Below are 11,780 nucleotides of genomic sequence, written 5' to 3'. Positions count from 1 at the left end.
GGGCATACGGGTGGCTAGCTAAGATACTGGCGGCAAGTGCTCGCCAAGTAGCCCAATAGGCCGAGCGCGGCGTTGGTATCACTGATAAAATTGCATCCTATAATCCGGAAACCTTATTCCTGAATCTAATCAAGGCGACAGAAATGGGCTATTCCAGTTAAAATCCACACCCCCGGAAGAAATATATTCAGCAGGGGGATATGTTTTTCAAATGTAATTGGTCAGGGTAAATCATTTTGAAGCCCATACTCCCCCTGTATTATGGCTTTACCTATATCTCCCACAACTGGAGTGAGTATTTCAAATGGAAGTTACCCAATTGTCTATTCTATTCAAAAATCATATTCCCTCTGTGGAAGACTTTAGCTAAATCTTCCACAGGGGTAGTGTGGATTTTAAATGGAATAGCCCAATGCATGCCAATACTGATAGTGATAAAACAGTTCACAGGGTATTTATAGCTTGGTTCAATAGGCCTACAAAGATCATGGCTTATCTCTCTTCATTCATTTCTACAATTTCAATAGGATTCTATCTTGTTTGTAATGCTTTATACAATTGGTAACACACTTCCACATAACATTTAAATGTCAGGTTATATAAAGGTCATAAAAACATGTTTAAATCTTTGAATATGCAAAAACACTACAACATTTTATATTGTCAAAATGATTTTGTAAAATATGCTTTGCCAACAATGTTTGCAAAATATTTCTTCAACATTTAAGTAACATTATGATTAAATGTTTTGTGCAGGAAGTTTTCAAATATGTTTTGAATGTACATTTTGTGTTTGCTGAGGGGGGATTAATACATGTATAACAGGCATAAACCTAAACCTGCAAGTCTCAGCACGTTTTGCAGTATTTCACTGACCATAATGGCTCAAGAGACACCATAATAAAACCAGATAGTACAATCAGGGACTTTATGGGGTCATACAATTTTTGATGACCAAAATGTAGGGAGTCACAAGATGACCACAGATAGTGTGTTTATTTTATTCAAGACTGATTTCAATACAATTTTAGCCTGTTTAGGGGGTAAGGTGTATTGGTGGTGCGGATCATAACATTTTTTTTGCCGAAATAGGGGGGGGGGGTCGTAATTTTATTGACACCAACTATTTGGGACCCCCTTCCGAAGAAAATGATAGCACCCTAAATAGTACCAAATCGGCAGACCACTGAAGAACCTTGCTGATAACTATAGTATTGTGAAACCTTCAGTCCCCATGTATTGTTCTATTGGGAATGCAATATGAACATCATCAAATACAAAAATGTATAAACCATGGTAGTTTCCCCCTTTTCTTGGCAACAGATGTAGTATTCTATATGCCCTCTAACCATTTCTCAGAACTCTACACTCATTGGGATATCTGTTAGACCTGTGTGTTTACATCATTGCATTAGGGGATTTCCCCAGATGGTGGCTTTCCCTGATGTTGCTACTGCTTTATAAACTATACTGTCTCAGTTCTCCCCGGTGTTGTCACTCACCATTAAAGCCATATTGTAACATTTGCTGAGGAGGACGCCCTCAATATTTTTCAAAATTCTGGTTTTTTTTACACAAATATGTTGTACTTTATTAAACCAACATACTCTGCAAAAATTAAGACCCTAGATGCTGTAGTTTTGTCAACATCCCAGATGTTGAATAAAACACAGGAACCGTCGTTTTATTATTATGATGGAAATATTAGTCAAACGCATACCCAATGTTCATAACACTGTACATACATGGCGTGCGGGACGGTGATCTACACAACAAAGGATCGTACCATAACACAGCCAAAGGAGTGATACGTATTTGGCGACATCGGCGCTGGTAGTAAATTCCAATTTTCTTTGCTTTGCCTTAGTTGTTTGTCTCAAAAATAAAAGGGGATATATCTGACAGTAAAAGCTAACATTTTATGGCAAAGAAATACTAATCTATTTTGTATGAAAATGTTATAATATGGCTTTAACTATGTGTATGCATGATAGTTCCCAATTTCACAAAAAAGGGGTTATTTTTAAAGTATGCCCGCAGACATAAATGTTTGGGACATTTAAATATTAAGGGATTTTGATGAGGATATCCTCAAAATTTAAAAATAGAGTATATTATCGTGAATTACCACCGGATTTTCCTTATGGTGAACTTATTTTGCCCTCATTTATATTCAGCCAATGTTGGCAACAAAATCCCCCAGTTTGTTTACATCATCATATAGCTCAGGGACTTCCCCAGTCACTAAAAACTTTTTATTTAAATGGAGTCATCCTTGGTGTATCTTTGACATTGTTAAAAAACAGGTGCTTTTATAGTAAAAATGTCCTTGAAACCCAAAAAGGGCCGGGTAATTTTTTACGACTAATTTGTCCCTGTTTTCGTGCAAAATAGAGTACAAAATGGCTGTAGATGTCCTTGAAAGTGTGCAAAATAGGGGGTCATTTCGAATTTGGGCATGATCATGCATTACGCCTTTGAATGGCAAGTGACAACACTGGTTAGTTCTCACATACTTATTATAGTTATCATTAGGTGCACAGTCGGGGGTGTGATGATACCCCCAATTGACAAAAAGTCCACTTTTCAGAGGAAAATGTACCAATACACCCAATAATTATTAAGAAAAATGAATGAGGATACAACTTTATAATGTTAACTGTTCATATTTTAGGGGGTTTATGTAAAAATTGGCATGTAAGCAAATTTATTTAGCAAAAAGATCCTTTTAAATTCCGTACACCTGGTTCTCATATTCTACAAATTTGGTAGTGGAAAACCTTTGCTCCAAATTTATTATTCAGAAGTCTACTAAATTCAAAAGATGCAAGCCAATTTGTTCATCAAATAACCAGCAAATTTGGATATCCCAGTTGAAATCCATACACCCCTATGGAAGACACAACCTTAATTGCCCACACAGGGGGTGTAGATTTCAAATGGAATCACTCACACAAGTAACCCCATTTGAAATACACACTCCCTGTGTGGAAGATGATGGTCATGTCTTACACATAGGGGGTGCATGGATTTCAACTGGAATAAGCCAATAGCTATCCCAAACATTAGAGTATCTACTTTTATCCTACGGTCTACCTAATGTCAGATTTTGTTTTAGGGCGACAAAAAACCATAAAAAAACCAACCCAAACCCACAGTTCCAGGGCCCCAATAATCCAGATTTTGCAGTTTGGATTTTTTCCTGCTGCATGTACATGTATGTAAAATCAGCATTTTGGAAAAGTGTACTTGTTTTGACTAAAAATCATAATTAAGCTGAGCAAGTGAAAAAAAAAAATCAAAGAAACACTGACTGACTGAATTTGCAAGGTCTGTCCGCTCTTAGAACAGGTGTTTATTTTTCTGTTGCCTTAATTCAAGAACCGCAAATCCTTTAGAAATGTATGTCTTCTTTTTGATTTCTTAAATGCTATTTAAAAATACACAAAATATATCAATTGTTATTGAAAAGAAGATGGGGAATGGCCCTAAGGAGACCCTTAAAAGGCAGGTTGGAGGTGGGCATGACATACTGGTGTTTGCACTCAAATATTGAGACAAATAAAGCTGACACACAATGATATTGGGCTATTGAATTTAAAATCCACACTCCCCCTGTGGAACATTTTGTAAATATCTTCCACAGGCGGAGTATGAATTTCAAATGGAATTAGCACATTAGGCAGCTCCATTTGAAACTCACCATCCCTCTGTGCAAGATTCAGGTTGAATCTTTCTCAAGGGTGTAGGTGCTAATTCCATTTGAAATTCATACTCACCCTGTGGAAGATATTTCCAAAATCTTCCACAGGGGGAGTATGGATTTTAAATGGAATAGCCCATTGGGCCTGTTTCTTTTGGTTCTCTGGTTCAAAGAAGTATTTTGGATAATTCTAGGCTATTGCATCAAACTGCCAAAAACTTCTTCTTTCTTTCTATAATTCAGTGTTTGTTTCCCTTCCATGTCTTTGGAATGGAATTCCCTCTGAATTGCATCGTGTAAATAACCTTGTTAAGTCTGAATGTAGATCTTTACTGAATATGCTTAAATGAGTTTGTGGTATTACACGCTTTGGCTTATGTATTTTCAAATGTCTGAATTTAATGTATATATCAATTTTATAATGGTTTTATTTTACTCAATGTAGCATTTTGCTATCTCTAATATGTACTTTTAAACTATGTATTCTTGTGCAGGATGAGTAGGCACTTCTGTGTTTGGACTTTAAGCCCATTCATTCATCCTGCTTTTGTCATGTGTATGAAATGTAAAGTGTGTAAATGTACTGTTATTTTTGTATTTTGCAAGTAATTCAAATAAATATTATTATTATTTATATCAGGCTTTTGAGCGATACAATAAAACTGTATATTGTACAATATTTGCAAAATACCCGGATGCAATACAATATTTTTTAAATATTGTATGTGTATCGCGTACGCGTTGCCATGGTGACAGCACAACGCGTCATGATACAACAGCACAACAATACACTACAGACACAGTAACGGCTCACAGGAGATTTCCCGGGGAGATTTTGTACTGTATAAACAAGTAAAATCACAAACTTAATTCATGGCAATTCTGGATGATGATAACCTTAGGAAACATAATCCACATCTACAAATAAACCTTTATATAATAATTCCGAAATTGTCTTTGCCGAGGAAAGAGCAAAAAACAAGAAGGTCAAAAGGTAAACTTACATTACAATAGGCCTACACATTGGTTAAACCCGGTGGCTAGGTAAGCTTAAATTTTCATTTTACCGCATAGCAAAAGCCCGATATAAATAATAATAATAATATTGAATGGCTTGTTTTCGTGTGATACAGGAATATATTGCATTCGATAGAAAAATGTTGCACTCGTCTTCGACTCGTGCAATATTTTCCTATCTCGTGCAATATATTCTTGTATCACACTCAAAGCCATTCAATATTATATAATTATCATAAGAGGAATGCAATGGTTTCTATGAATGAGATACCAAGGTTTGATGTGTCATTTCCACCCCATGTGCATGATTATTAGCCTTAACTTTAGAACTGCAAGACCTATATGGAATTGTAAATGTCATTATTGCCTTCCTTGACATATTTCCCGTACAATCAATATATTCATATTAAGAAGAACACTGCAATGTTTTTAGCTAAAATGGCTAAAACTGGAAAAATGGGCTATTCCATTTAAAAAATCCACATTCCCGCTGTGGAAGATTTAGCTAGTATTCCACAGAGGGAGTATGACTTTCAAATAGAATAGACATTTGGGTAACTTCCATTTGAAATGTTCACTCCAGTTATGGAAGATATAGGTAAATTCATAATACAGGGGGAGTATGTGTTCCAAAATGATTAATCCTGACTAATTACATTTGAAAAACATACTCCCCCCTGTGGAAGATATTTCCAAAATTTTCCACAGGGGTAGTGTGGATTTCAACTGAATAGCCCAATATGACTTCCTGTCACCCGACTACCTCAAAACCTGAGACAAATATATTCGCGTCTCGGCTCAAAACAATGCTATAACATCTGGAGAACATGAGTCTTGATCCAGAGTCATTGGTTCAGTTCTCCCATCATCTTCCGCCTCATTCTCTTGGAAATTCTCCTTATCCACCACCAAATCTAGACTACTTGACTCCATTCCAATAACTAGATCAGGGGTTTTCCAAGAGGGGATTCCCCTTTCCAATGATGATGACACGTCGCTAGACTCGGCATGCTTCTCTCGGTTTTGAACCTCACTGGTTTGATCAGCGGATTTCCGTTGGTGGGTGTAGAGTTGTTCTGTTTCATGATCGTGGAATTTGGGGTATTTCCAACTTGTAGTCGACTTCCTGGTCATAGTAAAAAGAAAAGGAGAGAGATTATAAATAGCAATTTGACGGATGTGAAATGCAAAAAAGTTGTTTCTGAAAACTGTTGGTTTGTGTTAATCACAGTTTGTATTTTATTAATCTGTATTTATTTTACTTTCATTTACAAGATGAAAATCGCAAACATATTTCAAAAGAATATGGTACAAAAAAAACCAGAAAAATGACAACAAAAAACCCAACAAAAGTCTAAAGAGAAACAAACCAACAAAAAAAAAAGACAAAAAAGAACAACATTCATCTTATTTTAAACCTTGACTTCAAAATTAGTTTGTTAGATGATGATTTTGGTTGTCGAAAACATGATTCTTTTGGCTAATCATTTTAGGTATACTTTCAGGCTTTTTGGTAGTCTAGCCTATTCCTTTGATTTGTATATTTGTTTGCTAAATTATTTTGATGTCTTTTCCTATGGTGACTTTTTATGGAAATAAATATGAATATGAAAATTATGAATGTAGTATCTTTGTGTTGAAAGAATGGAAAACATTTTGTAGAAGTCTGAGGGAATTATTGCAGTCAGTATTTAATAAATTAGCCAAATGCATGGAAAAATGGTAGCCTTTGGCAACATGATTTCTAGCACCTTTTTTCTTCTGCACTTTACAACAAATGAGCCATCATTTTTGATTTATTTCTATTCTTTATGTTTTATGTACTAGATGTAGTAAAAACAAACTGTTTTTGTGCCAATTCATTCCAGTTAGAAGAAACAGAGGAAATCTGATCATACGTTATGATCTTTGTATGTATATGAGTATAAACTTTGTTTATGAGATTCAAATTTGAGAGTCCTTCCAATTTGATTTATGATATGTTGTGTATGTGAGGTGGGAACGGAGAGAAAAAAATCAACCTTGATCAAGGTTCCAATCCCTAATCTCTTATGTCCGCCATTTATCAAACAAGAAAACTTAAATAAATGGAAAAGGAATAGGAATAGGAAAAGGGGAGGGTAGGGTAGGGGAGGGGAGGGTAGGGGAGGGGAGGAGAGGAGAGGAGAGGAGCGAAGAGGAGAGAAGAGGGGAGGGGAGGGAAGAAAGTGACAGAAAGGGAAGGGAATAGAAAAGAAGAGGGAAAAGAAAAGAACAACAACAAAACCCTTCAGAACTTTTTATTTGAACCAGACTGTCAAGACAAAGAGTCCAGACATGGCTGCCTTGGTAATGACATTATCCAATGTCAGTATCCAAGGTAATCACATAATTATTGATACATAACATCAGAAATACAAAGTAACCAGGAAACCTGACACACTTTCTATATAGTTATCATCTCCTTTATGAAACAAGACCAGGTGTTGACTAATTACTGTAAACAGACCATTGTGTTAAATATAGCCCAGTTGATAAGGAAATAATAGCTATAAGGCACCAGAACCAGATTTGTTCGATCTTTGGATCGACTGTGGATGCTGCTTCGATGCTTGTTATTAATGAGCTAGTAACTAATTAATCAGAATTACTGGTAAATTTATATTGGTCAATATTAATACAGGCAAAGATTGATAATGTTACCACAATTAACAATAGCCCATTAATTAAATAATAAGAATTGGCCAAGCGTTGATGATGGAAAAATGAAACTAATTTGTTTCTATTGCCTTAGTGCCACCACCAAACACCACCAAAATCCCTCCCAAACAACAATAACAACAACAACAAACAAACAAACAAAAAAAGGGAAACATAACAAAACAATTTGACAAAACAATTTAAACAAAACAAAACAAAGCTTTGTGTTTTTTCTTGGCGGGGCACGTTACGCGCGTGACGCGTTAAGGGGGCAAAAACGGTGATTTTCATGAAAAGGGGTAGTTTTAAAATCGTTTGTAACGCATTTAGGGTACCATTTTAATCCGCTTTTCAAATCTGCTGAAACTCCGATGCCGAAAAAAAGTTTATTCCAGTGCTAGAATTCCCCGATATAAATGTTAACAGCATACTCCAAACCTAGAGTGTCACTATGTTATGCAAATATATGTGACGTGTCATGTCAAAAGGAGACACTTTTGGGCAGGATCGTAAATGGAGATATAGCCAAAAATCTGCCCAGGGGTGATTTTTTCACAATTTTGGTTTGTTGCGAATTTGTGATGTTATTAATGTTAATAATATTCTCTGATAGTTTCAGACTGGAATATAACTGGCATCTTGTATTTTTTTGAGACATTTTTCAAGGTAATTCCTACTCTCAACATTGTCAATAATATTTTTAAAGGCCGTTATCTCAATTTCCAATTTTATAATACCATAACTTCCGAACTCAATATCTTCGCTTAGGAATGTCCGATTTCATTGGGGAAAACGGTGTTGTGGAGCAAAATATCTCTATATTTAAGATATGTAAAAATCTCAAAATTGATAACCTGCCCAAAAGTGTCTCCTTTTGACATGACATGTCACATATTTCATGACTTGTTACATGTGATTTTGAAAACATAGCCATGTACTTCTATGTAAAATACCGTTTAGATTAAAAAACATGCATATTAATTAATGACGTCATATAAATGTTGCTTGAATTATGATGGGTATAGTTCAGTGGACCATAGACCCTAGAAAGGAATAGTCTATGAGTGGACAAACGGGGAGACGAAAATCCGGGACGAAAATATCATGTATTTCAAAAAGATTTTCAGGACCTTTATAGATTCCTCACATTATTTACTACTCCTGCTGGTAGATTTGTGAGTTTCCCCTTCTCTGGATTACTTTAGGAAATTATATTTGCAGTAGAAAGCATGGAAAGGGCACACGATATCGATTATCGGGACACGATAATCAACTTTAGGTGCCGAATTCGGAACCAAATACGATGTGAATACTGCATAACGGTGCCTCTGGATAAATTATGCCTATATATTTGTATTTTATATTCTCACAAAACTACTTTACGAGAATCCAATCAGATTCATGTAACAAGCTACGAATCTGAAGACCTCGTGGTATACTCTGAATTCATCGTGTCATTAGGTCTATTTATATAAATTTTAAAGTGGTATGGTATTCGGAGGGGGGGGTATAGTCCGGGAAGACTTTTAGTGTTCAATGACAAGTTAGTAGGCCTACAAAAAATTGTTCAATAGGTCAAAATCCATCAAAACTTGTAAAGTGGGTCAAATTTAGACAAAAACTTGTTTAGGGGGTCAACATTTGACAAAAACTTGTTTAGGGGGTCAAATTTTTGGGGAAAGCGCGCTAAAAACTTGCTTAGGGGGTCATTTTGCTCACAGAGGAAAACTTGTTTAGGGGGTGTTCGAAAAAAATTTGGTCACGCATGCGTACACTCTCATATTTGAGTGGCCCCCCCGGGAGGTAACCAAACCACATCATATAAGAAATAAATCCTGATGCACTTCCTATAATAATTTATCATCTCCTTTATGAAACAAGACCACTAACTAATTACTGTAAACAAACTATTGTGTTAAATATAGCCCATGCAGTTAAAGGAAGTAATAATAGCACCAAGTGCACCAATTGGGTTATTCCAGTTTTAAATAATCTGTACATCCCCTATGGGAAACATGACCTATATCTCCCACACAGGGCGTGCAAATTTCAAATGGAAGTCACCTGTTCTAGTAACCCCATTTAAAAATCACACTCCCTGTGTGGAAAATTAAGTTCATGTCTTCCATAGGGGGTGTATGGGTTTCATCTGGAATAGCATTTGTACCGGCATGGCTAAATCTAAACTTTTATGATCTCAAACTGGTATTTTCCTATTTTGAAATTCTACCCATGGGTGTACCTTACTTTTTTGGCATTAGCCACATAGAGTAGGAAACCTCTAAATCAAAACTTATATGTGATGCGATCAAGCAAAATCAGTCAGAACTCGGAAATGTTGATTTTGAGATATAGCCAAACAAAGGAAATATTTCCTTTTGTTTCCTTTTGTTTTGGAAACTCTTCAATTGATCATATCTTTGGAACTGGTCATTCAATTTAAATGTTTTTTTTGCAAAATGCAGCTTTGTAAGTGCTTTTTACTATCCTATAAGAAACTGAAAATTCAATATTTCCGAGTTCCGACTGATTTTGCTTCATCGCATCACATATTTACTTTATGACCTCATACTGGTATGTAACTACTGTATAGTGGGATATTTTTGCTGGGGTTACTTTTTCACAAATTTAACAGTTGAGTAGGTGTTTAATTTGTGTTTCCAAATATATTCACATTAAATACAGGGACCAAGTGAAATGTTTAAAATAGGAGTTGAAATATTTGGGGTTGAAAATGTATTTCCCCCTACAATTTGTATCAAAAACTGTCAGTATACAATGGCAAAGTACAGGCATCGACATAGACTAGTTCAGTTGTCTTAGGGCATTTAAATAAAGGCACTTAATTTAATGCTCACGTGACCAGATGGGCGCTGACATTACAGCGTCTAGACAGGATGTCTGGAAAAGTGACCTTTGGCACAGCGGGTGGTCTTCCTGTGTATTTCAATTGAAAACGCGGGATGCATGTCCAAATTTTCTGGCAAATTTGTCATTTTAAACTTTAAAAATTTAGTTCTTGAAAACATACTAAAAAAACAGAATCCCCCAATGTATAATTAAGTTGCCTATAAAATTTTTAGCAATTTTGATGATATTTGTCTGAAAAATTCCTATCTCTTAGCATTGTAGCACATCTACTGATCACTTGGTGGTCTTAGTATGGCAGCGCCCATGGATCACATGGGTATTAAATTTGGTGTCTTTTATTTAATACCTATGGTAACTGTAGTTACTTGCATGGAGGATGTGAACTGATTCTGATGCATGTCAATTCGCCGCAGGAGTAGTGATGTTACAGGATTAATTACCATAGCGATGGGTCAACACTATTTTTGAATGTATTGCCCTGCACTATAAGCAGGCACTCATCACCTGTGTATGTGTGCAATCATAGATTGAATACGCTACTGCTCTTTTCAGCAACAATAATCTTACAGGTGCAAGTGAAACATACAATGTGAAATGTAGCATACTGTGAAATTTCTATAGAATTACGATCAAGGTTTTAACTCCCTGTTCTTTGACAACCTAACATCTAGTGCAGGGCAATACATTAAAAATAAAGTAGACCCAGCGCCAACAGCATTTAGTACACTTCTTGACTTACCCGTTTTGGTCCATGACAGGAGCATCTCCCATGTCTGAAGACCTTTTGCTAGTCCCCTCATGAATATTCAACATGAAGTAGTCAGGGTCATCTGGTTGCCCTGGCAACACACCCAATGGATATGCACCCCAATTAATCCAATGTTCTGTGATGATTGGGTAAAATATAAAAACAAATTTAAGGAATGAATGAACGAGCAAATGAACAATGAAAGAACAAAGGGACAAACAAATAAACAAACAAATGAATGAACAACAGCAGGGGTGTGAGAGGCCTCAGACAAAAAAGAGGAAAATCACTAAAAAAGCTGAAAATCAGGGTAAATATGCCAAATATGGGCTAAATATAAAAGGAAACACTTAAATTTTGGCAATAAAAAAAGCTGAAATCAGCTTAAAAGCTGAACTCTCACACCCCTGTAACAGAGAAGGAACGAACAAACAAATAATAAAAAAATAAAAATCATAATATACTGTCTGATTTATAATTTGTTAGAATAGAGCTCAAATATTTTGTAGTATTTTCACTTCTCCCCTGTATAACCTTGGGGTGCATAATACTTTGCATATATTTCTGAAATGCCTGGTATTTTTTCTTATGATATATATTCAATCCAAAATTGAATCAAATCTATGTCAATGCAGTGCTGCCTACCTACCGAATGTCATTTTGAACCACTTTTTGTGTCACATTTCATTTCTCTGCTTTATGTAAACCAAGGTAGGCCAATTGGAGGGGGTAGTTCATGTGATGTTGGCATGGTGGCACCAT

General features: G+C 35.8%; 1 protein-coding gene across 1 annotated transcript in view; it reads right to left on the bottom strand.

Moving 5' to 3' along the window:
- Nucleotides 1–3,154: 3,154 nt before the first annotated feature.
- Nucleotides 3,155–11,780, bottom strand: part of LOC140140531 (ribosomal biogenesis protein LAS1L-like) — a 51,102-nt gene continuing 42,476 nt past the window's right edge. The window contains exons 10-11 of the mRNA XM_072162289.1: nucleotides 11,010–11,154; nucleotides 3,155–5,846 (exon numbers count right to left, since the gene is read on the bottom strand). Of these exons, the coding sequence (XP_072018390.1) occupies nucleotides 5,519–5,846; nucleotides 11,010–11,154 (473 nt within the window). The 3' untranslated portion in view covers nucleotides 3,155–5,518. The remainder of the gene's footprint in view (nucleotides 5,847–11,009; nucleotides 11,155–11,780) is intronic.

The sequence above is a fragment of the Amphiura filiformis genome, chromosome 19, assembly GCF_039555335.1.
Source record: "Amphiura filiformis chromosome 19, Afil_fr2py, whole genome shotgun sequence".
Taxonomy (NCBI): domain Eukaryota; kingdom Metazoa; phylum Echinodermata; class Ophiuroidea; order Amphilepidida; family Amphiuridae; genus Amphiura; species Amphiura filiformis.
This window is presented reverse-complemented; position numbering and strand designations above follow the sequence as displayed.